General features: G+C 44.3%; 2 protein-coding genes across 11 annotated transcripts in view; one reads left to right on the top strand and one right to left on the bottom strand.

Annotated features, from left to right (window-relative positions):
• PLN (phospholamban) overlaps positions 1-19,327 on the top strand; it is a 92,333-nt gene extending 73,006 nt beyond the window's left edge. For 3 of the 7 annotated variants that reach the window (XR_004538630.1, XR_004538629.1, XR_004538628.1), the window contains one exon: positions 18,430-19,327. Coding sequence is in view for 4 of the 7 variants with exons in the window: in XM_033935511.1 (XP_033791402.1) it covers positions 6,161-6,319 (159 nt within the window). In the remaining 3 variants the exon portion in view is untranslated. Of the gene's footprint in view, positions 1-5,913; positions 5,979-6,051; positions 9,049-18,284; positions 18,334-18,429 lie in introns of those variants that run through there. The other 4 variants (XM_033935511.1, XM_033935510.1, XM_033935508.1 and 1 more) reach the window with 3 other exon arrangements.
• The window catches only part of CEP85L (centrosomal protein 85 like), a 351,200-nt gene that overhangs the window by 202,042 nt on the left and 125,864 nt on the right, over positions 1-23,294 (bottom strand). The window lies entirely within an intron of this gene.

Below are 23,294 nucleotides of genomic sequence, written 5' to 3'. Positions count from 1 at the left end.
ATATGCCCTCTATTTAGAGGATTGTCTGGGTGCCCCTACGGACTTTCCAAAACCCGGTGCCAATGCCAGTGGGAGGTAGTGCATCAATGCTGTGTTTTCAATTAGAGAATGACACGGGGAGCGATCCCCGCAGCGAACCGCTGCGTGGCTGCGGTTTGGCTGCGGGTTATGGTGACCTCATTAGCAAATCGCCGCAGACGCGGGGACAAATCCTTTCACCGACCGCAAAAACGGTGAATAGATTTGTCCCCGCAGGCCAATGTCCCCCCCTCTAGGAACCGCAATTTACCTGTGTTTTCACCGTGCTCCTCATTTGTCAGATCAACCCTTCCTGCCAATAGAACCCGCCCCCCCCCCCCCCCGACGATCGCCCTCACTGGTAGGAGGGTGCCCAACCCCTCCTGCCGGCACCCCCAACGGCCCCCTATATCGCCAATAGGCGGGTGCCCAACCCCTCCTGCCGGTCCCTCCCCCAACAAACCCCGCCATCCCGAAACACCACCCTTAGTCTTACTTTCCAAGTTGGACCGGACAGCTCCTCGCTCGTCTGGCCAGCAGGCCTGCCTCCGTCCAAATGAGGCGGGCCCGCCCCTCCCCTGCCTAACCCACAGGATCCTAGGGCCTGATTGGCCCAAGCACCTAAGGCCCCTCCTATAGCGGGAGTGGCTTTAGGTGCCTAGACCAATCAGGCCCTAGGATCCTGTGGGTTGGGCAGGGTAGGGGCGGGCCCGCCTCATTTGGACGGAGGCAAGCCTGCTGGCCATACGTGTGAGGAGCCGTCCGGTCCAACTTGGAAAGTAAGACTAAGGGGGTTCCGGGGTGGGAGGGTTCGTTGGGGGGGGGTCCAGCAGGAGGGGTTGGGTACCCTCCTGCCGGCGATCTTAGGGGAGGCCATTGGGAGGACCGGCAGGAGGGGTTGGGTACCCTTCTGCTGCGATTGTCGGGAGGGCCGTTGGGGGGGTCTACAGGAGGGGTTGGGTGCCCTCCTGCCGTGATCGCTGGGGGGAGGGGAGACTTGCAGCCGTAGCCGCGGTCACTATGCTAATCACGGCAGGGAGATCTTTGCCGCGATTAGGTACAGCGGCCGCGTCTACTTACCATATAGGCTAACATTGTAAGCATTTAAAGTACATGTCGTGTTTGTTTTTGCATTGCTAGCCCCAGGGGTGGTGGAAGATTAGTGATTGAAAAACTGTATGAAAAATAACTATTTTAAATTTAGTGATCAAAATGTGTCAGTTTTGAGAATTTATATTAATTAATTTTTTCTCTGCGTTTTGTTTTTGTATAGTTATTAACTAATATTTAACTAAGTTTTAAAGTTTTAAAGAATGTTTCCTTTATACGTAAATAAAGAAAAGTGAATGGGATTGCAGTGGCGGTGACGGGGCGGTGAATGGGGTGGCAGTGGCGGTGATGGGGCGGTGAAGAGGATGGTGAGACGGGGACGGGGCGGTGACGGGGATGGTGAGACGGGGACGGGGCGGTGACGGGGATGGTGAGACGGGGACGGGGCGGTGACGGGGACCAATTTTTTCACCGTGTCATTCTCTATTTTCAATCACTAGGGACAAGCAAGTTCCCTGGGCAGAACTTGCCTGTCCCTCACTATTTAGAAAGGTGATCATGAAACAGACTGTTACGGAGACATCTGAGTTTTACTTCCATTAAAAGCAATCCATCCTCCTTTTTCTGGAGTCATATGGTAAACCTAGGCAAGTGGAATACCAGTTAAACATAGTATCACAGTAAATGAGAGCAAAGAGAAACCCACACAGTCAATCCAGACTGCCCAACAAAAGCAAGGCTGCACCCGCCATACTGTGCAAGTTATAGTCATCCATGCTTAAACACATGTTGGCAATTTGCCATTGTGCCAACCGCATATAGGTAGTTACATATGATGCAGTCTTAGAACATATTTTATAACCAAATGTATTGCTAATAGTATATAACTTCCTAATTTCAACATTAACATGTTTTCCCCTTCCCCTTGAGATGCACCGCACATAGCATTCTATGTGCCTTTAAAATTTGCAAAGCTAAAAAGAAACAGAATTCCAATAGAATTTCTAAAGCAAAAAACTCGGGAGCTCTCTTCTATATTCTAAAATCCCTAACAAATACGGATCAAGGAAAGAACGAATGCTCAAAAGCCAGTTAACAGCCCAAAACTTGGCAAACTACTTTAATGAAAAGGTTGAAAAACTTAGACAAAATATAGGGGCAAAAAACTCCTCCCAAGCAGTTGAGAAGGAAGATAATAATAACATACCAACCTCAAAATGTACCAAGTTTAGTGTCCCCACCCAAGCAGATTTTTTTAAAAAACTCCAGTCCATAAATACCAACGGTTCTAATCTTGATATAGTCCCACCAATGATAATTAAATATTATTTTTCCATTTTTGGACCCATCATTCACAAATTAATTTCATCCAGTTTGTCTACAGGTACAATTCCAAAATCCTGGAAAGAATCCATTATCTGACCTATCATAAAAGATCACACTATCTCTTCGAGTCTACAATCTAACTGTCGGCCAATCGCTAACCTGCAATTTTTGAACAAAATCCAGACTATTCATCTGAACCAAACAGGTTTCAGAACTAATCATTCAACAGAACACTCTCTGATAGAAATGACCACTAACATTCAACATTTTCTCGATCACCACAAATCTGTTCTTCTTATATCACTAGGTATTTCTGCAGCAATAAGAAGCTCTTCCACGGCTTAGTATAACCCCATGATTATTTTCTCTTAAAATATATGTATTTTCTTTCTCCAGAGTGCCTGCCTCTTTGTGCCCCTCTGCATTTGAGATCGTGGTGTCCTCTGAAGGACGCCACCACCTGCTGTTTTTTCTGTTATGAATCACTCACCATCATTCCTATCCGTTGCCAGTTTAAACCTTGTTTGATGGAGTAAGCATTAAGAGATTTCAACTACCCTTTTAAACTATTTCATTGTTCAAAGGCAGTGAGCTACACAGAGACAAATGTGACTCCAGGGCAGCCGTCTATCTATCTGGCTTAGCCTCCCCCCACCACAAAGAAACCAGCTTAAGGTAGACAAGCAATTTAGAGGACAAAGCCATGGACAAAATAAACGAGGATAGACTCACAGTCATCACGTAAACAAAAATCTTTTTAGCATTTTTAAAATGCTGCTAGCATTTTTGGTAAGAGAGATTTTTTATTTATTTATTTATTTATTCAATTTTCTATACTGTTCTCCCAGGGGAGCTCAGAACGGTTTACATGCATTTTATTCAGGTACTCAAGCAGTTTTTCCTGTCTGTCCCGGCAGGCTCACAATCTATCTAATATACCTGGGGCAGTGGGGGGATTAAGTGACTTGCCCAGGGTCACAAGGAGCAGCATGGGTTTGAACCCACAACCTCAGGGTGCTGAGGCTGTAGCTTTAACCACTGCGCCACATTCTAGCAATGACATTTTATAATTTAGTTACAATACAGGCAAACCTGACGAGTTTCCCCACTTTTATAAGAATAAAGAGGGGCTTTTTTTTTTTTTTTTTTAGAAAAACCCTTCTACCCAAATGTAGATATTATATAGAGAGTCATGGGGTAAGAATCAATGGTTTAAGACAAGATTTATGTATGTCTGTCTACTCAAATAATTAACTCTGGTTACATATAACTTTCATTTTCTGAAAATTTTTTTTATTGTTGTTATTTTTATTTTTACTATTTTTGTACAGTATCTACTTTCCTAAACAACTAACTAAACCATCATAATTGCAAAGGGTCAGTTCATAAGACCTCTTATAATGTATATATTATTCCTGGTCCGGTCCTGAAACTATTTTAATCACTTCCCTATCTTTTAATGTGACATTATTTTAAAAACTTGCATAAACTAGTTTGTACCAGTAATGTGACAAGTTTCCCACTTTCAGCAGGAGACATAGGCAGTCAGTGGCTCAGCTGCTTGGGAAGGCTAAAGCCGGAGGAGCGGGTAGGAGGTCTGAGAACATATGTCAAAGAATAAGTGTCATGAAAATTAAAGTGCAAACTTTTAGCAGTATTCCAATTAATAAATTCAAGAATATAATCATTTTTTCTATCTTTTTTATGTGAGCATTTTATTCTTCTGCTCGCATTGATCAGTGTCTTTTCTGCTCTTTCCTGGATTTTTTTTTTTTTTTTTCTATCTCTGCAGGGCCTCCTGTCCATTTGAAATTTCTCCTCTTTACATGTCACTAGCCATCTTATACAGCATATCCCCTCTATGTCCTTATTTCCTTATTTTTCCCTGTCCTCCCCCCTCCCTCCACACACACACCATGTCTCTTATTTTTCACCCAGTAATCAACATTGCCTCTCTCTCTGTCCCTATCATTCCCCTTGTGATCAGCATTTCCCTATCCCCTCTCCAACTAGCACAGCCTCCTTGTGTCTCTGTCCTTATGCTTCCCCTCTCCCTTGTCCAGCATCTATTCTCTGTCTCGGTGTCTATTTTCTGTCCTTCTTCCTCCCACATGCTGCACTCCCCATCCTGAGGGCATTATTTCTCCCTTCCTACCCCTTCAGACCAGTATTTCTACATCCTGGATCCAGTATATCTCCCCCTTTACCATCCAGCATCGTTCCCCTTCTTGTCTTCTCCCTCAGTTCAGTTTCTCTATTACCCTTCCCTTCTCCCACTGCTCCAGCATGTCTCTCCACCCCCCCCCCTCCACCTTGGGCAATACTTCATCTATCCACCCCTCCACCCCACTTGGTCCACATAACTTTTCCTCTCTGTCCCTCCCCTTCCCAGAAAAGCAACAGGTCTCATGTCACTCACTCCCAGGGTCCAGTAAACCAATCTCTCTACTGCCCCCCCCCCAAAAAAAAAAAAAAAAACCAGGTGTCAGCGCCTCTCCCTCTTCCTGCAGTCTTTCTAGCGTCATTAATCGCTTGCCTGTACCTGCACTTCAGTGACAGAAGCAGGGCTGCCTTGAGGCCTCGACCTTCTCTGGGACAAGTCCTGCTCTTCTGTGAAGTAACTTCTTGTTTCTACAAGGGCAAGAGAAGGTCAAGGTCCTGAGGCAGTCCTGCTTCAGTTACTAAAGTGTAGGTACCCACAGGCAACTAACAGCAATAGAAAGACCACGGGAAGAGAAAGAGACGCTAACATCTGCAGGCGGGCAGGCAGGGATTATGTAAATTTTGGGAGGTCATGGTCACAGCTGGGAAGGTTTAGCCTCTCCAAGCTTCTTATATGGGGTGCCTATCACAGGAGACTCCTGATTTGTGGGTCTTCTCACACCCTCCCACTGATGGGCTGGGATCTCCTGCTATGTTGCCTCCCCATGCCGCAGCAATAGAAAAGGCCTTCATAAAAGGTCAATTCCAGTTTCCACTAATCCCACGGCACAGGGAAGCAACTCCTTTTCCCCTCTGGCCGCCAACTGGCTGTGCTAGGGGCAGCACAATGGGTGGAGTGGATCTATAGAAGCGTCTGAGCAGAGCAATAGGAGGGGCAGCGCGGGCTGTGAACCGACCCCGAATCTCACATTGAGTGGGTCAGCTCCCTTGGCAGCTCTGTACGTGCCCCACACTGTAGGCAGGTGAATCTGGGCACACCAAAATGCAAGCAAAGCAAAAGCTAGGCCAGGCCAAGCCAGCGCCTAACAGAAAAGAAATATATGCTTTCAGGGGACTAAGAATGAAAACCCCTTCAGAAAACAAACAACATCTACTACAGGATTACTCTGATCAATTTCTGCACTCTTTCCTGGACACACACAGCTATTCACACACCTTATACAACCCAGATTTCATTCTTTTTTTGTGTCTGATATTAAGGAAACAACTTACAAGGCTGGTAAGTGCAAAGTACAGCACCAAATAGTAACAATAAATTGCAAAGCTGATGACACAAATGATAATCATTTTATCTAGACTCCAGCTTCTGCAGTCTCTATGAACATCCTCATTTCTTCAGTGAGGCACTGGTATTCAACAAGGTACTTTATTGCACTGACTGGTGAAAATGTTTGACTGGCTTATTTCTAACTTCACATTCTCCTGCCTTCCCAGCTCTGCCAGAGTTCTCTGAAAAGAGGCGATAAAAGCACTTTGCACTGACTCTCTGCACTTCTGCCTGCATAACCCGTCACCTGCCACCCTCCTCTGTCTTCCTGTAGCCATGGAGAAGGTCCAGAGCATAACCCGCTCGGCGCTGAGAAGAGCCTCAACCATTGAGGTGCCACCGCACGCCAAGCAAAATCTGCAAGAGCTCTTTGTAAACTTCACTCTCATTCTAATCTGTCTGCTTCTCATCTGCATCATTGTCATGCTCCTCTGATGCTCAGGGCCGCTCACCCCCATAACGCGCACCGGCACCAAAAATGAAAAGATACACTACTGCCCCCTCAAATAATTGTGTGAGGCTTCACTTCCCTCCGTGAGGCCCAGGAAACTCCTGCCAGTGTTTGGTGCTGGGGGTTCTCGGCTGTGCTGACATGCTGTTCGGATCCTCTTACTGACTACTGTCAACATATGTGAAGCACTTGCTACTTTAAAAAGTCACAAGGCTGTATATGCATGCCACACTATGTTCACTGCTGTTAACATGGGATTCCTCACACACATACAAACAAAAAACCCCCACTGTAAATCAACTGCTTGGTTTATTACTCTGTCAACATGTTTGTATTGTGGTCCCTGATGAGCAAATGCACAAGCAAATGAGTTTAGCTGTATGTGTGTGGGGGGGGGGGGGTGGAGATGGAGAAGGGAGCGCTGAAACGTTCTCAGCCCAACCAAGAAGAGAATGACATGGATATGATTCAATCAGTGATCTGAAACCATGTCAAAACACAGAATTTTGTTTCTGCAAATTGGCATTTAAAGAAATCAGTTAACACTCCTTTCAGCTACAGTGGCAAAATAACGCTCAGAATTTAGGAAGTTGGTTGGTTGGGCTGAGAACTTTTGAACACCCCCTTGTAATAAAGGAGTAAGGAACATTCTTGCACAGGGATGCAGGAGTTCAGGCCTCAAGTGCTGCAACCAGGCCAGGTTTTCAGGATATCCCTAAGGAATATGTATGAGATTGACATACAATGAAAATAATATATTAGCTCCATTGTATGCCATTCTCATACATATTCATTAGAGATATCTGGATAAGCTGACCTGTTTGTAGTAATTAAGACCTGAGCTCCTGCATCCCTGTTTTAGGTCTTTTCAAACACAGTATTGTATGTGCATGGCCAATTCAGCTCCGGCCTTGAAACCCTTTTTAGAAAGGCCAGTGGTGCCTGCAACAATAATGGTAGGCTATGAACAACCAGCTGGGCAGGAGCAAAGAGTATTCCTGCTGAAAAGTCCATCGAGGAGGGGGGGGGGGGGACAACAGCAGCAGTTTTCATGTCCAACTTCATCTCTTTATACTCCTCCTGGTCAGGACAGCAAACATCTATCCAAATTTGCTAGAACATCACAGTCTCCCCCCCCCCTCAAATCTTCAAACCCTCTTAACTCAACACACAAGTGCCATGTGATGATTTAGATTCACATGGCTACGTGGACCATATTAATGAACCCCACTGCTATGCCGGCAAGAGATAAGTAGGGGTGGAAGGCCACAGTGTTGAAAGGTCCGATTTCTAGCAGGTATATCTGCATGCATCACATTCACTCAACCACTCTCAGCAAGGGGGAAACCTGAGAACATGCTGTGTGAGAGAGTCTCATAACTGTTACAGGTAGAGATGTGCGTGCACAGCGGAAAAATCTTTGGTTTCTTTGGCCTTTTCTCCTGATTTTCAGGTGTTTTTCAGCTCGTTCCGTACATTTGTTTTCATTAATGCTCATTACAACTTTGTAACACACGCTAATCAACTTAACGCACGTTAAGTTAATTAACGTTAATGTGCGTTAAATCCATTTCGCATGTACAAATTTTTTTTAAGGCACGCTAATAAATCAAAGGGGTCTTTTACTAAAGACCAGCACGTGTTATCTGGGAATGAAATGGGTCTTGTGGCAGTTAACATGAGCTTCTCTTTAGTAGAAGACCTCTCAAACGTGCACTAACAAATACATATCCTTCAATATCAAATGAATAATGAGCACATAATCCACTAGATCTTTAGAAATATGTTCACATTATCCACTTCATCCCCTAGCATATACACCTCACAGATATACACACACACTGTGTATTGTTATAGATTACATATCACTTATCTTCCCCTTAGTCAAGATTTTCCTGGTATTTAAAAATCCTATCAAATTTTTTTTTTTTTTTTTTTTAAAGCAATGGGACTCTTTTACTAAATTGCATTTACTGGCCTTTGTGTGTCATAGTGCGGGACCTTCCTGCCTGCTAAACCCAGATTTAATGCAGAAGTTTTATACGGCTTTTTTCTTTTGCAGGTTGTGTGCTAATATTCCCATTAGAACAGTGTGTCGCAAACTGTGTGCCACGGCACACTAGCGAGATTCCGGATGTGCCGCGACACGCTAGCAAGGAGGAGAGGCGCCGGCTGACTACCTATAGGACATGCCTCTCACGGCAAGAGGCACGTTCTGTAGGCGGTCAGCTGGCATCCGCGCCTCTTCTCCTTGCCGGTGCCTCTCCTCTTCTCCATGAAGCTCCTGCTCTAGCACCCCTCACCTGGAGAGCCTTCGTGCATGCGCATGATGTCATCACGTCAACATTCGCACATTTCCCAGTGCCTTCCAACTGCAGCCCAGAGTAAAAATATTTGCGAGACACTGCATTAGAGCACTGCGCCTGCATAAAATTAGCACAGGAGCACTTACTGCTTCTTGTTTAGGAGGTGCTAAGTGTTCTCATCAGTCCTGCTTCATTCAGTTAATGGGCGCCAATTCTAATGTGTTAGCTGGAAAATGCAAAAATGCCCACTCTCTATCCTTATAAGCAATCAAAACGATGTATAGTTTATAATCCAGAAATATTCCAGACCAATATTCCATCAAATAACACTATTCATAATAATGATCTGGATAGAGAGTGTTTCAAGTAATCCTTATAACCTTAGGCCTCAGCCCCACCACTCTACCACTAGTAAATGTTGATAGCGTGAAGAATTATACGGCCTATCATCATCGGCCATACAAAATATATTTTTTATTCTTTCATTTCTTTTATATTTTTATGTAAATCAAAAACTATATTATGCTTTATAATTAGTCTCAGCCACTTATCTTAACAGCTGGTCTGATCCGGGAGGAATTGATCCAACATGTTTCGCACAAACGTGCTTTATCAAGGGTCCCCCGTGGCCGATATTGTCATCCGACTTACATTCTCTTCGCAAGCAAGCATGTTTGTGCGAAACATGTTGGGTCAATTCCTCCCGGATCAGACCAGCTGTTAAGAGAAGTGGCTGAGACTAATTATAAAGCATAATATAGTTTTTGATTTACATAAAAATATAAAAGAAATGAAAGAATGAAAAATATATTTTGCATGGCCGATGATGATAGGCCGCATAATTCTTCACGCTATCAACATTTACTAGTGGTAGAGTGGTGGGGCTGAGGCCTAAGGTTATAAGGATTACTTGAAACACTCTCTATCCTTGACATGCCCCCTCCCAAAAATATTTTTTTAAAAAAAGGTAATGTGGAGCTTACCACATGCAAAAAAGGCAAAATACCAAAATTGCGATAGCCTCTTAGTGTGCATTAATTTCACGTTAAGGGCTGGATTCTGTATACAGCACCGTTATCAGAAGCAGCCGCCTAAAAAGCGGCCACCAATCACGTGTCAATCATGAGAGCAGCACAGATTACAGAACTGCGGCTTTTGCCAAAGGTAGGCACCGGAAATGTAGGCCAGGATTTTAAAGGCCTACATTTCCGGCACCTACCTTTGACGAGAATCACGTCTACAGAGGTGCCTTAGAACGCCAAAAGTCATTTCCAGCAATAATCATGCCTACTTTGTCTTTAGGCATTCTAAGGCGCCTCCGTAGATGCGATGAGCTACATTTTTTTTAATGCTGTTTAAATTGCTTTTACCAATTAAGACCCTCTTTTAGTAAGCTGCAGTAAAGGTTTCTACCACAGCCCAGAGCACTAAACACTATTTTGACGTTCATAGGAATTTTATGAGTGTCAGAGCAGCGTCGAAGTAACTAGTGCTTCGGGTTAAGGTAGAAACCTCTACCATGGCTCAATAAAAAGGGTGGGGGGGGGGGGTAAGTTGGCGCCTATCTTAAAGTGCTGTTTATAGAATATGAACCTAAGAACTTAACACTCTTTAGTAAAAAAAAAAAAAAAAGGCCCTGATGTATCCAAATTCTATCATCTGAGAACTGCAAATATTCAGCTCAAACTGAGAAATTAAATTAGTCTGTCCCCTAGGACCAGGCACCATCAGGTAAGACAGTGCAATTCCTTTAGGCCAGTGTGTTGCAAACATTTTAAGCCGCTGGCACACTAATCTCGGGGCTGCAGCTGGAGAACACCCAGAAATGTGCGGGCATCAATGCAATGACATCATGTGCATGGCATGACATCATCACTTCGATGTCTACACGTGTGCGAAAGTCCTCCAGCCACAGCCCTGAGTCTTCTATTACTGTCGGTGTGGGGGGGTGCTGCAGAAGGAGAGGTGAGGAGAAAGAGCAGAGGCGCCAGCGAGGAGGAGAGGCACAGACAAAGGGGATAGAGGGGTATAAATAGAGGATTACTGCACAGGTCCTGGACCTGTGGGGCCGTCGCGTGAGCGGACTTGCTGGGCATGATGGACCTCAGGTCTGACCCAGCGGAGGCATTGCTTATGTTCTTATGACTGACCGCAGGATGTGCCTCTCACCACAAGAGGCACGTCCTGTAAGCGGTCAGCCGGCGCGGGCGCCTCTCTTCCTCGCCAGCATCTCAGGGCACACCTGGAATCCTCCAGGGCACACAGCTTGCGATACACTGCTTTAGGCCAAAAAGAAAGCAATCACACAAAACAAGGGTCAATCTGCAGGGTAATGCACTGACTCCTTGGACCGAACCCCAGACTCTTCTCAGCGTCCACATCATGACATTGAAGATCACCTGCAGATAAAAGGCGTTGGCTGAGGGAGTATTATGCGCTGGCTGGGAAGGAAGGGCTCAGACGAAAACAAGAGAATTGACCCAATGATCTTCACAGACAAATCCAAGAAGAAACAAAAAAACAATGTGGAGAAATGATGTTCCCTGGGATGGACTTTATTCATGTTAAAATAATATTAAAACTTGGCAAACCACATAAAAACCTCTAGGATGCAGGGTCCAAAGCTTTTCAGTGGACTGCGCCCTAGATATTTTTATGTGGTTTTGCCAAGTTTTAATATTATTTTAACATTAATAAAGTCCATCCCAGGGAACATCATTTCTCCACATTGTTTTTTTGTTTCTTCAAGGAAGGGCTCAGAAAGATATCCCAAAGTACCAGAACCAGCGCAAGGGCCCTAGGCATCCAGATGAACTTCATCTGTGCCCCCCCCCCCCCCTCAGTTCACTTGCAGGCTCCTAAGCACCTCACAAGATTTTAACCAGCTCAACACTCATGATGGTCCCGATACCAACCCACCCAGCAGGATCCTGTAAACACACTGAAGTATACCGCAGTTATCAATGTGGGCTGTGGTTAAGAAAGGTCATTTTATCACTTTCTCGTGCTCTGTTAGCACAGGTCCCAATGTATGCAATGAGACCTTGTCATTAATAATGGGAGTAAACAGTAAAATATAGCACATCTTAAGGCAGTCCATATTGATAACTTCCTCTCCGTAACTAGACATCTTACCTTTCAGTGTTACACAGACAAAAGCATAGATTGTTGGCTTTCTGAGTTTATTTGGCTATTGGAAACCATTTTGCTTTAACTGCAAGAGTCTTTGCCACCTTTCGTACTCTTATAAACTGCCACCCTAGATAACTACCTAGTTTTTTTAAAAGCCACCATTTTTCTGCGCATTTTGTTAGTTTTCATCTTCCCCTTCCTTATACATTTCTCCAAATAGATCCAATATGCCCAGATATTTTTTTTTTCTTTTAAAGTATGCATCAGGTAGGATTATCAGATGTCCAGGAAAATCCGGATATGTTCTCTTTTTAGAGAAATGTCTCTCGAGAGACTACGGGAACTCCCCACAGCCATTTCCTAATGGCTATCTGCATGGGGCAGGAGCGTAGGAAGATCGCTCCTGCCCCAAAAACCAGCTAGACCACCAGGTAAGGCCTGGATGTCTGGGGGAAGACAAAAATATGGGGGGGGGTTTTCCTCCTCCCCCCCCCAAAAAAAAAAAAATCACGATTATGTGAAATCACAAGTAGGGAAACCGCGAATGGGGAGGGGGAAGTGTAAGCCTAAATTTCACCACACTTTAGTAAAATGGCCTCCTAATGACTTCACAGGATATATGTAATCATGGGGTGTACATGAAAGATATCTGACTGTATACATTTTAAGGACTGGGATGCTCCTCCTTCAGGATCAATGTATCTGAAATGCATGAACAGCATAAGCTCTCTGACATAGTTTAAAAAAAAAAAAAATCCTGCTGAGTCATTTGTATGACTATTTTGGTTTTCAGTTTAGGGTTAGGTGTTATATGTTGAGATCAGAAAAGTATATGTTTCCTAGGAAACTGCTGTCTGAAAACATAGGCTGCTGTAAGCTGAATGGTTGGAAAGATTTTGTGTACCCAGACAGGCAAAGTGGATATAGCCTGTGAGATAAGACCTTCCCCTTTTCATCATGTTAAACGCAAAGGGAGAACAGAACGCCACCTCTTCCTATATCACTTCCAGGCTCACGTGGCTGCTCTGCTGAGAGAAAATACCATTTAAAAAAAAAAAAGCTCAGCTGATGCATTTGATTGGTTGATTTCCTCTCTTCCCCCAGCTGTGCTATTTTTATGTTTGTAGTTTTACAGCCGGGAGGGGGAACCACTAAATTAAACTGCTCTCATTTTGCTGCTAATTGCAAAAAATGAAATAAATGAATTATTTTACTTCCTTTTAAGTGTGCACAGTTGCATTGCATAAGAAGCAAGGAGAACGCAGGAAAAAAAATCTGGAGGGGTTGTGAAACTTCCAAGAGGTTTCTAAAACATGCTGAGGTTTTGTATCAAAGAGGTGAACTGTGTGGTATCCAGAGCTCCTCTTCAGAAAACTCTCCTGCCAGTCCCCAAAAGGGTACTACAGACTGCAGAAAAGCCTCTTTTTCTGGGAGAAGGCTGCAATGTATTTTAGGTTTTCCAAAGATGCTCTTGAGCTTCAAAAATACTTCTCCCCAAACCCCTAAATCATAAGAACAGCACCGAAAATAATGGGAGCTCTTGCATGCCGAACTGGAGATTCACCACACAAAATTAAAGAACTATCATGTCACTTATTCAGGGATGGCTTGAAGGTATGTGACACCCTATACAGTTTACGGTTTATTAATACTTGATATATCCCAACCTCAGGACAGCTCAAGGCTTTTCCCAACCCACTCACATCTAGCATCTCTCCTTCCCTTCTATAGTCCAGCATCTCCTCTTCCCTAACTTCCCCCCTCCCCATGGTGCCCAGTATCACTCTCTTTCCCTACCTACTCCCAATCCATGATGCCCAGCATCTTTGACTTCCCCTAGCCCCCCCCCCCCCTCCGTGGTGTCCAATATCTTCTCATCTCCCCTCCCCCACCACTTGATGCTCAGTGGCTTCCTTTCCCTTCCTTACCTTCCTCACGGCAGCAGTGATATGACAGCCAGGTTGCCTACATACTGCTCATTGTGCCCTGTAAGGGACCTGGAGCTTCTGTGCATGCTTCAGGCTAGCCAGGTCTCACCCCTTCTCAAACAAGAAGTTGAGGGTGAGGGAGCTGTCAGTCTTTGAGCGTGTGTAGATGCTCAAGGCCTCCCTCTGGATGTGACGTGTTTGTGTCTGCAAGATGACTTGAGATGCCAGTGTTATTGCAGAGGGGTGAGGAACACTTTGGGGGAAGGATGGGGAGATGCTGAACACAGACACATTGACTGCCATGAATGTGCAGCCACCACCACTCCCACCCCCGAACACAAATTGTGCCACTCTAGGTGGATGCATAGTTCACCCTAGAGGGGAGGCTGGCCCTGCACCCACTGGCAACGATCTTGTCCCCCCCACCTCGTCTCTTCATGCCCAGAGCTGACTGGCAGGGGCACTAAAAGTAAGCCACTGGATATGGGAGGGTACCATCATCTTCTCCTTGTCAACAGCTGTTTTGCAAGTAAACAGAACCCCATAAAACTCAAAATAGGGATGGCTGCAATGGTTCTGCCCAACCCTATATAATAAGTCAGAGACCACTAGGGTGAGCATGGATTATGTGATGGCTTTTGTCTGTGGATTTAAAGGCAAAGATAAAGTTTTTTGACTTAGGGTTCAGCCGTTGGACCCAGTTAGTTTATATCTAGTGTGAAGTCTTCCTTGAATTTTGGCTATTACATTGTACTTGTTAACCGCGTAACCATAAGTTCGGTGTGATATGTAAAAGTGAAAAAACCCGCAAAAGAAGCGGTGGGACCGCTGGACGACCAGGGGAGAAAAGGGTACATCAAGGAAGACAAACAAATTGTAGACAGACTAAATTCCTTCTTTGCGTCTGTCTTTACAAAGGAGGACACCGCAACAATACCAGAAGCAGTGAAAATGTTCAAAGGAGTAAAAGAGGACAGCCTCACCACAGTAGAAGTGGACTTGGACCAGATTTACTACCAGATCTACAAACTTAAAAGTGACAAATCCCCTGGACCGGATGGAATTCACCCGAGTCTTAAAAGACCTGAAGGTTGAAATCGGAGAACTATTGCAAAAACTTGCCAACTTGTCAATTAGAACTGGACAGATACCGGACGACTGGAAGATAGCGAACGTCACGCCAATTTTCAAAAAAGGATCAAGAGGAGAACCGTGCAACTACAGACCTATGAGTCTTACGTCTGTCCCTGGAAAGATGGTTGAAGCACTGATTAAAGATAGCATAGTCCGGCACTTGGATACATATGACCTGATGAGAGCCAGTCAACATGGCTTCAGGAAAGGGAAATCATGTTTGACGAATTTACTTCAATTTTTTGAGACCGTGAACAAACAAATTGATAGTGGAGAACCGGTGGACATAATATACTTGGACTTCTAGAAAGCATTCAACAAGGTTCCACATAAAAGACTTCTCAGGAAACTACAAAGCCATGGAATAGAGGGAGATATACTAAGATGGGAAGGCAAATGGCTGGAGAACAGAAAGCAGAGAGTGGGCATAAATGGGAAGTTCTCTGACTGGGAGAAGGTGACTAGCGGTGTGTCTCAGGGCTCGGTACTTGGGCCCATCTTATTTAATATTTTCATCAATGACCTGGAAGAAGGAACATCCAGTGAGATCATCAAGTTTGCAGACGACACAAAGCTATGCCGGGCAATCAGATCGCAGAAGGATACCAAGGAACTCCAGAGTGACTTGTGTCAGTTAGAGAAATGGGCAGAGAATGGCAGATGAAGTTTAATGTAGAAAAGTGCAAAGTAATGCATATAGGCAGAAAGAACAAGGAACATAGGTATAAAATGTCAGGTGCAACTCTGGGTAAGAGCGAACAAGAAAAGGACCTGGGTTTACTGATAGATAGGACCCTGAAACTGTCGGCACAATGTGCGGCAGCGGCAAAGAAAGCAAATAGAATGTTAGGCATGATAAAGAAGGGAATCATGAGTAGATCACAGAGGGTTATAATGCCACTTTATAGAGCAATGGTCAAACCACACTTGAAATACTGTGTCCAACATTGATCTCCCAACCTAAAGAAGGATATAAAACTGCTGGAGAGGGTGCAGAGACAAGCAACAAAGCTGGTTAAAGGTATGGAAAACTTGGAATATGAGGAACGACTTAGGAGACTGGGATTGTTCTCCCTTGGGATGAGGAGACTACGAGGGGATATGATCGAGACTTTCAAAATACTGAAAGGAATCGACAAAATAGAGCAGGAAAATAAGTTATTTACAATGTCCAATGTGACACGGATGAGAGGACATGGACTGAAGCTGGGGAGGGACAAGTTCAGGACAAATATCAGGAAGTTCTGCTTCACGCAGCGAGTGGTGACACCTGGAATGCTCTCCCAGAAGAGGTTATTGCAGAATCCACTATCCTAGGATTCAAAAGCAAACTAGATGCACATCTCCTTACGAGAGGCATAGAGGGATATGGGTGACTAAAATTACGCCAGGTGTACACCTGGCTGGGCCTCCGCATGTGCGGATCACCGGACTTGATGAACCGAAGGTCTGATCCGAAGATGGCGGTTCTTATGTTATGTTATATTGTAATTTATAGCTAAAGAGACATATGATCAAGAAACTGTTTTATTTTACTTTTGTGATTATGATAAACATACGGCAGGCCTCAAAATAGTACCTAGTGGGTCGCAAGTTTGAGATCACTGCCCTAGGGGAACCCTCAACTATACACTTCTCACCTAGTGATGGCTCAAGTCCTCCCCCCATGTCCAGCATCATCTCTTCCTTTCCCTTCTCCTCCTTAGTCTAGCATCTTCTTTTCCCTCCCCTCAAACAAAGGTTCAGTGTTTGGCATCACACTCCCCCTCGAGTTCCAGCATATCTCTTCTTCCCTATCTCTCACCCAGGGGTTCACTATCTCCCCTCCCCTCCCAAGTATTCAACATCTTCTTCTCCACTTTTGGTACTCAGCATTTCCCCTTCCCTATCTCCCCATCCCCCCAAAGTGTTCAATATCTCACCTTCCCTGCCTCAGCCTCTCAACAAAGTATTCAGATCTCCCATTCCTTATGCCCCCTCCCAACAAGATGGCCAGTATCTCCCTTCCTTTCCTACCACCTAACATAGTTTTCAGCATCTCCCCTTCTCATCTCTCTTCTCCAAGGTGTCCAACAACTTCCCCCCTCAAGTTGTTCAGTGGCTTCCCTTCCCTCTCGGGTGGCATTATTTATTTATATCCCATCCTGCCAGGAGCTCAGAACGGGTTACAAGATAACATTCACCGTACGTTACACTGGACAGTATGTTTGGCAATACAATATACAATACAATAAAATACAATACAATACAGTAGCATAATGACAAGGCTGGACAGTTCAGTAACTTAAAAACAGCTTGGGGTGGGGACATTCATAGGAAATTCCTGGGGAGGTAATACAATAGATTGGACTACAGTGTCACCAACTAGTGGTTGTTGGCAGGAGAGAGTTTAGAGGGGATTGTTTGCAGCTGGACCTTTAGTTGAAGAGAAAGGTCTTCACAGCATCAAGCCTTATCACAGCCAATATGGTGCATTTACATATTCTCAAGGCCTGCTAGGTCCCACCCCCTCCAAAACAAGAAATTCAGAGAGGGTGGGACCCAGCAGGCCTTGAGCAAGAACAGATGCTCAGGGCCTCATGCTGACCACCGTGGGTCTTTAGACAAGCCGACATCTGCCTTTGTGCCACCCTTGGTGACACCCAGTCCACCTAGCAACTGGACCAGCCCTGGATGAAGAATGGGTAACTCTACAGAATGGTGTGTACTTAATGCAGTACAGTTCTAGGGAGGTAAGACTACCTCAAAGCAGTATAATTTTATGTTCAAGTAGATAATCATGTCATGAGTAATATGTGGTGAAGTGGGAAAATCAATACCTGGGCCTCGAAAGGAAATCCCTCTGTGGGTCTTTGGGAGGTGAAAACTGCCAAACTGACTGCCCGAGACAAAGCACACTTGCCTCATTGTGTTGTGCTCTAGACTTACACAGGAAAAAAATGTTCATTGCGTTTAGTCTTCCTTGTCACTTATGGGATTTTTGTTGTTGTTTATTTAGGATTTAATCTCTTTTGTTTTGGGAATAATAGTGCACATTACGGCTCAATAGTGTACCTACTGACAAATACGGTAATCTATGGTACAATAATGCAAGTTATAAATTAATACTGTCTGCTGCAATTAAAAAAAAGACATTTCAGAAGTTTTTATTTTTAACCATTTTGGATTTAAAACAATATGAAATACTGTGGGAAATGTCACTAACATTTCTCATGCTGTTTCAAATGAATGAACATCCTTATTGTGTTCTTCAGCCAATGACAGAACCCAAAGATATTTTGGAATTTCTAAATTGGTCATTCTTGGTGCCATTACAGCATTTTTCTGGCCAACAGTGCCAAAGTTTCTCCAGCCGGTCCTCTGGAGTATTGACAGCAAGCTCTGATCGCTCAGATATGTTTTGTGGCGTTACTGCACGCTAATAAATTGTTTGTTTTCCTTGGACTTAGTAGATGTACCGGGAAACCTGCACTGGGTACGTTCAGTAAAGCAAAAGGTAAAAAAATAACCGTGTCAAGCCCCTTCTGCTTTTCTAGTAGGTCAAAAATGTTTGGTTGTTATTAGAATCATGTGATCCAACCCTCTTTCTCTTAGGTGAAAGACACTGATTAAATCTAGGAACTAGCAGGCAGAGGATGAGAGAAGAGAAGCAAAGCTTTGCTCTGTTGCCCTGAAAACTCAATTGGTGTGAGAGGCTATTTGCAAGATCCTGGCAACAGACCAGATCCAGAGGGCAGCAGAGCACTGAACACCATGGATCTCACCAACAACCGAGGCCTCAACCTGATGCTCAACTTCCTGCTCATCATTTTAGTCCTACTGGTCCTCTTTATTTTCGTAAAGCTCATGTGACCCTCCCCCTCCCCACACCATGAGCTAGCACTGCAGACCACAACCGCATGCAGCGTGCAAATGCCTATGCCATATGCAGAAATGCCAACCGCCTACAAATGATAACGTAGCAGAGAGATTATGCACCCGCCAAGCGAAGGCCAGAGCCCCTGGGCCAGCTCCAGCAGAATCACAGTCTTCTCCCCTATCACTGTACAGCAACTTTCTCAGTTTTATTTAAGACTTACAACACTCTGCCACCCTGCAACCTTTTCGGAGAAGGCAGCGGGGCTCTTATCCTAAAGATGAAAATATAGGCAAAGTCTGCAGGTAATGATGAGCAAGACTGAAGAGCGACTGAAACCCTACCAAAAATGGTAAGAGGGCAATTGAAACTTGGAGACCAAGAACTTCATGTTACCAGGATAGGAGAAAAGCTTTATGTCCCCAAGTGCACCAACATTTACATGAGGGCTGCAGCAATCACAATTCACTCAAGCTAAAGAAAATGCAACTATAGAACTCCCATAGCTAAGGTTACTATATGGCTCCAGTAAAAGGAGGATGGATTTAGGCATCCGGGTTTTACTTCCATTGAAAGCAATGGAAGTAAGTAGGACAGATTGAGACATAAGAACATAAGAAATTGCACCGCTGAGGCAGACCAGAGGTCCATCTCGCCCAGCGGTCCGCTCCCGCGGTGGCCCATCAGGCCCATTGCCTGAGCAGTGGTCTCAGACTATCCCTTAACCTACCTCTACTCCTATCTGTACCCCTCAATTCCTTTATCCTCCAGGAACCTATCCAAACCTTCTTTAAAGCCTTGTAATGTGCTCCGGCCTATCACAGCCTCCGGAAGCGCATTCCATGTATCCACCACCCTCTGGGTGAAAAAGAACTTTCTGGCATTTGTTCTAAAAATGTCCCCTTTTAATTTCTCCGAGTGCCCCCTTGTACTTGTGGTTCCCCATAATCTGAAAAATCTGTCCCTGTCTACCTTTTCTATACCCTTCAGGATCTTGAAGGTTTCTATCATGTCTCCTCTAAGTCTCCGCTTTTCCAGGGAGAACAGTCCCAGCTTTTTCAGTCTGTCAGTATATGGGAGGTTTTCCATACCCTTTATCAGTTTAGTTGCTCTTCTCTGGACTCCCTCAAGTACCGCCATGTCCTTCTTGAGGTTATCCTTCTGGGTTATACTTCTGTTGAAAGCAATGGAAGTAAAACCCGGATCACTCAATCAGTCCTCCTTTTTCTGGAGCCTAGCTAGCTTCCTGCTCCATGCCTCCACCCCAAGCAGCAGTTTAAGCCATTCCGCCTTCTATTAGAAACTGCTTAAGGAGGCACAGCCAAGTCGGAATTTTTCATTTGCAGAGTTCATACTAAGGGCATATTATTGACAGTAACAAATCTTCGAGGGAAGCAAGGAAGGGAGAAACCCTTCTGTCCAGAGAAGGGTTCTCTCCCTGGCTGGATAAGAAAAGAAGTTACAAGCTCTTTATCCAGTGCTCAACCTCTTTGTTTTCGGAGACTAGAGGACTGCTGACTGTTGTCACATTTCCAGAAACTACAGAGGGAACAAGAATCGGAGCAGTCACTGCACACTCGGTACTTTCTCCCGACTTGTTATTCACCATCTTCAAAAGACACCTCATAGTTTTACTAAATTCTAAATGCAGTTTGCAAAAGAGATGGAATGTATGTTTCATGCACACAAGCTCCACCAGTGCACTGGACCAAGAAAAGACAAGGTTCAATACTTACACACAGTTTGAAAGTAGACAGCTAATGTGATATTTACCAGCTAGAGAATGACACAGGGACAAATTTTTCCCGTCCCCGCAGGAACTCGTTTTCCCATCCACTCCACGCGAGTTCTTTTCCTGTCCCTGCCCCATTCTTGCAAGCTCTGTCCTCATCTGCACAAGCTTCAAACACTTTAAAATCATAAGTGTCGGAGGCTTGGCAGTTAAGGCAGAGCTTACAGGAATGGGACAGGGACAGCGACAAAACTCACGGGGATGGGACAGGGAAATTGAGTTCCTAAGGGGACAAATTTGTCCCCATGTCATTCTCTAATATGGACAATCTCCAACAGCGTGCTTAATCAATAATGTTACTAGGAGAGTGAATCAATAATTCAGACAGTGCAAAGATAATCCTATAAGATCTTATAGGATTATCTTTGCACTGTCTGAATTCTCTAATATGGAGACATATGTCACTAAATATGATGTGAAATCTAATGGATTTGTTTTGGTTATGGGGACCTGACTGGCATACTGACATAGTGTTCCTCATCACAATGTTACTGGTTCTAATCTGACCTGGAAAAGTGGCTGCCTAGAAGCCACTTGGAAGTCTATGGGCTTCAGGCCCATCCCCGTTGACAGTTGCCAAAACTACTGTAACACCACCATTATGACCTGTACCATTTCTGGCAGTTTCAGCAGAAAGCCCAAGGTTTACAAGGCCCAAAAACTGAAATACTCTCCTCAGTCTTACAGCAGTGTCCCCTAAGAGAACAGCGGGAAGACCAATGTAGAGAATGTGGTGCTACTGCTACAGAGAATGTTGTCCTCCTGTGCATCTTTCATGAGTTCTATACTATAGTTTAAAAAAAACATATATCTCTCTTTGCACAGTGAACAGGAAAAGGCAATTGAAAGGGTCTTGCCAAGTAGTTTCAGCTCCTTCTGTGCAGTGCTGGGTCACTGAGCACCTTTTTCCTGCTGCTTTTTCCTTTGTTTTGTTTTGGTTTTTAACCAGCCAGTTTTCATCTTCCTCACTCTGGAACCAGTTTTTACAGGACTCTTCATTTACTTTCTCCCATTCTCATCTCCTCCTCATCCTTTTTATATGATTCAGGGCAACAATCCTTCAACCATGATTTCCTTTGAAGCTGCTAGACACATTCCCCAAGCTGGACTGCACAATAGCTCCAGAATGGACCTCTCTCAACCCCAGGGATGTATTTAAATCTTCCTTAGTATCCCCATTTTGAGCAAGAAGAAGCCAGGCCCAGGAAGCTACAATCGCCACCCCTAAATACATCTTATTCTCACAGTTGTCCAAGAGAGCACAAGTTCTACCACTTGAAGAAGTCAATACTTTTAACTGAATTTTAAAACTTCTGGCATGCATTTCTAAATGTATTTATTTTATTTATATGAAAGATTTATAAACCGCTTACAATGGAACTGATGTACAAAGTAACATATATAATTTAATGACAAACCATAAGTACATCAAAGAAAATAACATCTACTTAGTGAAACTAAAACTCTTACTTATCTCTCAACATCCCTTCATTAACCCAATGAAGAAATATGATGCTAACTTATAACAACATACAGTCAATCCATGTTACATAAATGCATCAACGAACAATTGAGTTTTCAATTGTTTCCTGAAACATACCCGATCTTTACACAGTCTCATGACTCCAGGAAGGGAGTTCCAGAGCTGAATACCTACTACTGAAAACATCATATTTCCAATTCTCTTGTGGTGAATCCTAAGTTCCTTGTCATTAAAAAGCGTCGTACATCCCTCAGATCGTAAACTACGATTAGGATAATAGACAGTCCAAAGATTTTTAAACCATGCCAGAACAATAGAGTATATCACCTGTTGCTTAAAGTCCATAACTCCAATGAACTCACAATTTAAGTGTGTGACAGAGTATGTGGGGAAATAAAAGAAGACAATTCCATAGCATGGTCCCTCCTTTTAGGTGTGCTGATGCCACCACTAAGTGACAATTCGATAGCATCTGTGCACCACAATGCTATTATAGAATACTAGTGAAAACTTGAAATGGTGACGGGTCAAAAGTGCGTGAGGACAAAGGCGCGCCAACAACCGAGCACGGACAACTGAGCGTAGGGCTTAATTGCGCTGAAGAAAACCCGTATTTTAAAGGGCTCTGATGGGGGGGTGGGGGGGAACCCCCCCACCCTACTTAATAGGGATCGCGCTGCCTCACGCTGTCATGTTAGGGGAATGTGGGGGGTGTAACCCTCCACATTATACTGAAAACTTAACTTTTTCCCTAAAAAACAGGGAAAAAGTTAAGTTTCCAGTATAATGAGGGGGGTTGCAACCCCCCAAACTCCCCCAACATGGCAGCGTGAGGCAGCGCGATCCCTATTAAGTAAAGTGTGGGGGTTCCCCACCAACACCCCCCCGTCAGAGCCCTTTAAAATACGGTTTTTCTTTGGCGCAATTAAGTCTTGCGCTCAGTTGTCCGTGCGCATTTGTCCTCGCGCGCTTTAGACTATGAACCCTTGACATGGTGATCTTAAATTTAGATGTGATCATTTAAGCCAGGTGTCTTTGGGTGTGCATTACATGTATAAGTTGTAGACATGCCTGTAGTCCATCCCCCTGTAGTTACATGCTATATCACTAAGGTGCAGCCTTATAGAATTGCACCTAGTGCACTTACACACTTAACTTGCAATTTTGATGCCTCTGATGTGTGTAAGTAAAGGCGCCAAGTTCTAGAATTGCCCTTCATGCGTTTCCTCAAGGTCATAAGTGTGGGGGAATTTGAACTCTTACTTCATTGGTTCTATGCTGCCTGCTCTAACCACCAGGCTGTTCCTTTCCCCCACACCAGTGATTCC

This window comes from Geotrypetes seraphini, chromosome 3, assembly GCF_902459505.1.
Source record: "Geotrypetes seraphini chromosome 3, aGeoSer1.1, whole genome shotgun sequence".
NCBI lineage: Eukaryota > Metazoa > Chordata > Amphibia > Gymnophiona > Dermophiidae > Geotrypetes > Geotrypetes seraphini.
The sequence above is the reverse complement of the archived record's forward strand: the minus strand, read 5'-3'. Positions and strand labels throughout refer to the sequence as shown.